The sequence below is a fragment of the Anopheles cruzii genome, chromosome 3 (assembly GCF_943734635.1).
Source record: "Anopheles cruzii chromosome 3, idAnoCruzAS_RS32_06, whole genome shotgun sequence".
In the NCBI taxonomy this organism is placed as follows: Eukaryota; Metazoa; Arthropoda; class Insecta; order Diptera; family Culicidae; genus Anopheles; species Anopheles cruzii.
In genome coordinates this window covers 44161815-44167814 of record NC_069145.1, presented here as the reverse complement: position 1 = coordinate 44167814, position 6000 = coordinate 44161815, and the positions used below count along the sequence as shown (strand labels likewise).

At 49.7% G+C, this 6000-nt stretch overlaps 1 protein-coding gene across 1 annotated transcript in view; it reads left to right on the top strand.

Annotated features, from left to right (window-relative positions):
- Positions 1-4587: 4587 nt before the first annotated feature.
- The window catches only part of LOC128270466 (neurexin-1), a 94223-nt gene continuing 92810 nt past the window's right edge, over positions 4588-6000 (top strand). Inside the window, exon 1 of the mRNA XM_053007868.1 lies at positions 4588-5490. Coding sequence (XP_052863828.1) covers positions 4588-5490 — 903 coding nt within the window. The remainder of the gene's footprint in view (positions 5491-6000) is intronic.

Sequence of the window (6000 nt, the reverse complement as noted above, 5' to 3'; positions counted from 1 at the left end):
GTTTCGAGTTCCCAAAGTTAGGGCACAATAGCATAAAACAACGTTGGAGAACATACGAAACGGACAAAAAAAAAATCGGTAGCTTTTAGGTTGCTGTTCGGCTTCGCTCTCGGTTTTCTGGAGCTGCCCCCACAAACAACTGCAACAATGCAGTACGATTGCAGTGCGCTTGCGGTGGCGGACCGAACGTGCACCATCGAAATAATAATAAAAAGACAGCAAGAACGGAGTTGAGCTTTTACAAATGCATTTACTGAGCTTTACACTCCGGCGTTCGTTCGTTCATCGATCGATTTCGCTAGTTTTACGCTGAGCAGGTGCAGTACCGTACCGCGTCGTTGTTTGTGGAGTGTCAGAACGGGCGAGCGAATGGCACTCGGAACCGCGAACGAGCAGGTCCACCGAACATTCAACGGCAAAACCGTGGCCATGGCTATTTTGGGTGGGTGTGTGTGTGTGTCGGTGCGTTGGTCCTTTGTCAGCTGCGGTTCTGCTTACTACGACGACGTGCGACGTGCGAGCCCGAACCCGTTCACGCCGGTGAGCAGATCCTTTCCTGCTGTTGTGGGAAGCACGAAGCTCTTCGGTTCTCAGCGAGTGTGCGAAGAACGCACCGTGAAGCAGCTGAGATTTGGCACATGCGCTTGGGGTTCTATTTTCCGTTCTGACGATGGCAACTGAGAACCATTCTGAGTTCCATGCGCGTCGTTCGGTAGAAACGGCCCCTAATCACAGGGTGGTTATAAATGATGAAGGCCTTTCAAACGAATGGCACAGTAAATTTAAATGGCGATCAATTTCTTGTCACAAATTGTGTAACAAAAATATGTTTGTATGTTGTCGAAATTTTACTGGACATTCGAAGGCTTGGTTACGACACGTTCTAACGCAGCTAGAGTAACATTTAATTTATAAAGAGCCGATTGTCTTTAGTGTTTCGTATAATTTTAGTATATTAAACGCATGTAAATGCTATATGCTGACTTTAAGTGTTTGATCCTCTTCAACCTCTTCAACGAGTGATGCAATTGCTCAACTCGCGATTGCGGGAAGCAACCAAGGAAGCAAATGATTGACATAAAAACCGCACCATTTTAAACTACATGAAAACTACTCCTGCCGCACGAGTTCATGGTCGGTTAACCGGTGTTCGACCCACAGTGTTCAGAGTAGTACAGTTTCACTGCCCTTTTCACCGTTGCTAACGACGGTTCGCCTGTAGAGCATCCTTGACATCTAGCCTGGGCCAGAAAACACGCCAAGCCGAGACCCGTGGCAGCCAGGTGCGACTGGCCCTGGCCGCCCACACCGCGTGGCATTCGGTGCGACCATCAACCTCGCGGCGATGCTTTTGCATGTTTGATTCGCTCCGTCAATAACCGCCCTTCAAAGTCCGGGTCGAGGGCCGTGAGACTGTGAGACTTTTCGTCCGTTGCCAATCGGTCCGCATGGCGGTGGTTTGGCGCTGCGCTGACGAATGAAAACATTCCCCGACGAATCGCTCGGCAAACGTCATCGCGGTGGGACTGACGCTTTCTCACGCCAAAATTTACGAACAAAAACAACACGGTCGCGTGTGCGTGAGGCTCAACCCCGTTTATGCGCAGCCTGTGTGTGACCGTGTGTGTCCTGTGCTGTGTGTGTGTGTGTGTGTGGTTTGGTCGGAGGAGAAAACGCACCGACCCCCCGGAGGACCGCGAGGTGAGGCTGCTCCACCGCGGCACTCAGAGACCGAAATGAGTGCCCCATTCGGATGCCACTTTTGTGCTCACCACAACGGCCGATGGAGTGCAGTTGAGCTTTGAAATCCGATGCAGAACGACCACGGCCGGGACACGTGCTCGGGGCATCCGTCCCGTTAGGATCCATAGGTCCAGGCGTCGGATTGTGAGAAGGAGCTCTGGTGGAGTGAAAAAGTGAAACGAAAATCCACTTTTCGGTTTCGGCGTTACGGTTCGTTGTGAGCGGTGTGTGACCCTTCCCTGACCGGAAGAGGAGGTTGGTTTGAAGTGGAGCGAAGGGGGCGAAGGTGCGTGCCGTTTTTCACCTAACCATCTCCGCTGCGCGGTCGGGAAAACAAAACAGTGAAACAATGGAAGTGAATGAGTGAAGTGAATGAAGCCCTCGACTGTGCGACGCAACGCAGCGTAATGCTAAATAATCGTAAAATGGCGTTCGTGGAAAACCAACCAAACTTCGGCCAATCGTAACAATGAGGGGCTTTCTTCGTGGTGCACCGCGGGAAGCAGTGGGGTTTTGTTGAAAGTTGAATAGAGAAAAAAGGTCACAACAAGGAAAAGCGAACGAAAGGACGAGTGTGAAGCGAACGAATTTCCGCGAGAACTGTCCGTCACGCTGGTGAATCTTTTCTGCTTTCCATGCTCATTTGCCCGCTTTCTTTGCGCTAGGAAAAAGCGTAACCAAAACGGCCTCTGTCTGTAACCTAGTCAAGGATTTTCTCGTATCGATTTCTGCACTCGGCCGGAGTCGGAGGAACCGAGTCGGAATGGTGACGACAACGGTGGACGGTCCGAGCGCACCAGAATTAAAGTTAGCGTTCTGGAGACGCGAGTGCGAGAATGAAAAAGCGACGCTTCGTCAGATAGTGTGCCCGCTAGTGTGAGTGAGTGAAATGAACACATGTTCGGATTCGGTTCGGTTCGGTCGGGAAGTGTGTGGGTTCGTCGGGACAGCGTGGAATTTGGCAGCGCGCTGTGGGACGACGCACACTCTCTCTCCCACACACACACACACACGGTAGACGCTCGGCAGCGATTCATTGAGAGTCCCAGAACAGACACACACACACACAGTATGTGTGTTCTGAAGTAAATGGGCTGATTGACTCAAAGGCCCAATGAAGACCAGTGAGAGTCGGCCGAAAAAAATAACAAATTTGTTGCAGTGTACCATCACTAGGACACGCTGATTCCGTTTGGCGTGCTCATGGCGTACCTTGGAGCTTGTTTCACACCAGTTGACTGAGAGTGAGAGCTTGCAAGTTTTTTTTCTTCTGTTTTTCTCACAGAATGCGAGGGCGAGCAAAGATGTAGCTATCTTTCGTAGCATCCTGCTACTCATAATGCAGTTGTCTTATAATGATGTTAAAAAACGCAACACACTTCTCTTGAAACGTGATATAATCGAATGAATGGCTCCGAATAACTTCGATGGAGGCGCATGGTGTTGCAGCGAAAAAGCCTTGCAAACGATCAAACTTTTTAAATCAGATGAATAGTAGCATAAGCAGTGGCTTAATACTTTCGCGTGAATGTATTGGTTTGTTTAGTTTAATTTGTGTTGCGCTTAATAGAGTGCTCAAGCTTTGAAAAATAAAGAATCAATTTCAGCAATGAAATTAATAAGTTTCATAGCCCGTTCTTTAAGGAATAATAATAACAGAAATCTCAAAACCCACAGTGGAGACCTAATCGATGTTCTTAGTTGGCCGTGACCTGTGTGATTTCACAGAAATTACAGAGCACATGCGACGCTTTTCTAGATTTACCAACGAAAGCTTAGCATTTTGCCGATGATGAATCGGAGATTACGTACTGACTCATTCATGCTACATGCTACTGATAATGCAGTTGTCTTATGATGATGTTAAAAAAACGCAACACACTTCTCTTGAAACGTGATATAATCGAAGGAATGGCTTCGAATAACTTCGATGGAGGCGCATGGTGTTGCAGCGAAATAAGCTTTGCAAACGAGCAAACTTTGGGAATCAAACGAACTGTAGCATCAGCAGTGGCTTGATTCATTCCCGCAAACGCCTTGGTTTGGTCAGTTTAATTGGTGTTGCGCTTAATTGAGTGTTCTAGTCCGCAAAAATAAAGAATCAATTTCAGCAATGAAATTAATAAATTTCATAGCCCGTTCGTTAAGAAATAATAACAATCAAGACTCACAGTGGAGTCCTGAAAGATGTTCTTAGTTGGCCGTGGCCCGTATGATTTCACAGAAAACACAGAGCACAGGCAACGCTTTTCTAGATTTACCAGTGAGAGGTTAGCATTTTGCCGGAGATTTCGTACTGACTCATTCATGTTAGCAAATAGCAAAACGAAGGATATTTAAAAGCCAAACCTACCAAAGCTAAACTTTTTCGAACATATCTCTTCGCAGTTAAATACTTTGTCGCGAAAAACGAAGGTGTCCTTCGTAGAAAAATGAATATCCGAAATCATCAAGAGCGACCCAAAACCTCGTCCTAATCGTAGCGGGCTTTGCGAGGATCCATTCTGTTGGGAAGCACCGTGCAAACGTGAAGTAGTGATACCTAAACAGGAAGCGAAAAAGATCCGCTTCAACAGTGGTTGACTAACAGTGTGTGGATGGTGGCAGAAAGGCAGTGAGAAAGGGCCGCTGTCGCGCTGTGGCGAGTCGTGAGCATGAGCGCTTGGACTTTGGTGAGATAAAGCAGTGGCGCGTGCGAGTGTGAAGAAGTGTGTGCGTGAGAGAGACTCGCCGTTCGGTGAGCGAAACTACACCGTCGGCGCTTCGTCTCTCTCGCTCTCTTGGAAGCAGTAAAACAGCAGGCAAAAAAAATCGAAAGCCAATTTCGGTGTGAGCGAAGACAAGATGGCGTCGGTGCGTGAAGAAGAACCTAACCTGGCGCTAGCGTGCGTTACGGACCGTGAGCGGGACCGTGGTGGAGGCTGTGGGACAAACGCTAGGGGTGGCGGTGCGAAGGTGGCCAAGTGTGTGGCCGTGCGAAGCCAGACTCCCGGCCCGGGGGGTGTGATTCGATTATCCTCCGGCAGGCGAAGATGCAAAAGAAAAGATCGTGAGCCGGTGCGGTCGGCTGCGTGCGATTCGGACAGTCGGGCCGGAAAAGCCCTCCGATCGTATCGCAAGCAGGCTGCCGAGCAGGATCCATGTCAAAGCCCCGGTAATCACATTAAAAGCCCTAATCACTCGAACAATAACGACGCCGGACTGACTGAACGCAACAGCAACAACAACCTCGGTCTCGATCCGCACGGGTCGGAGGGATTAAATCTGGACAATACATACAGCAACTGCCATCACCAGCGGACGTCGCGGCGGCAACCACTGCCTGGCGGGCGGGAAGCTGCTCCCGGGACGGCACCCTTGCCGGCACCGACACCGACCTTCGGTCTGCCAAAGATGCTGGGCACCGCCACGGTGGGCACGGTAAGGTTGCCCAAACTGATACTGCTCGGTCTGCTGGTGGCCCACCTCGGCTGTTCGAGCTGTTCCGGGTTCGTGCTCGACGGTTCGCAGAACAGCTTTGCCCAGTTCCGCAAATGGTACACCGGGCTGAACGGATCGCTCGAGCTGGAGTTTAAGACGGAACAACCGAACGGACTGGTCCTGTACACGGACGACGGTGGCACGTTCGATTTCTTCGAGCTAAAGCTGGTCGAGGGTGCCCTCCGTTTGCGATACAATCTCGGTGGCGGCGCACAAATCATTACCGTCGGCCGGGACTTGCACGATGGTCACTGGCACAAAGTTCAGGTGAGTTGAGCCAAGCTGCGCGGCAGGGTTTTTGACTAAGGGATGTCCTTTGTCGGCGGAAGAACATTGCGGTGTTACTGAACGATATGGGTCTAGTTTAAACTTTCATGTCCTTTAAAACGATACTCACGGATCGCTCTGTTCGACTCGTAAGACCAGGGACAACCTTCAGCTATCAACCTTCAAATTCAAGGGCATCAACTGAGGGTCAACAAGGGTCCACTGAGCAAATGTTAAATCAAATCGAATTAAAACAGTCCCCTCAAACAACCCAGTAGCTGGCGCTCCTTTTTTGTAGTTTTGTGCTGCAAAAACCGTGGTACGTAGACAACTCCATTTTCCACGTAAACCCACGTGGATAGAATGTAACCCCCCTGGTTCGTGATTATCCCCCGAGGCCGATCATGGTTTCAATCTTCGTCATCACTCTTACATCGAAGTGAGTTCAACCTGGTTTGCCTTAATTTATTTGCCATAAAAACGACACTTTCTCTGAGTGGTTGAGTGCCG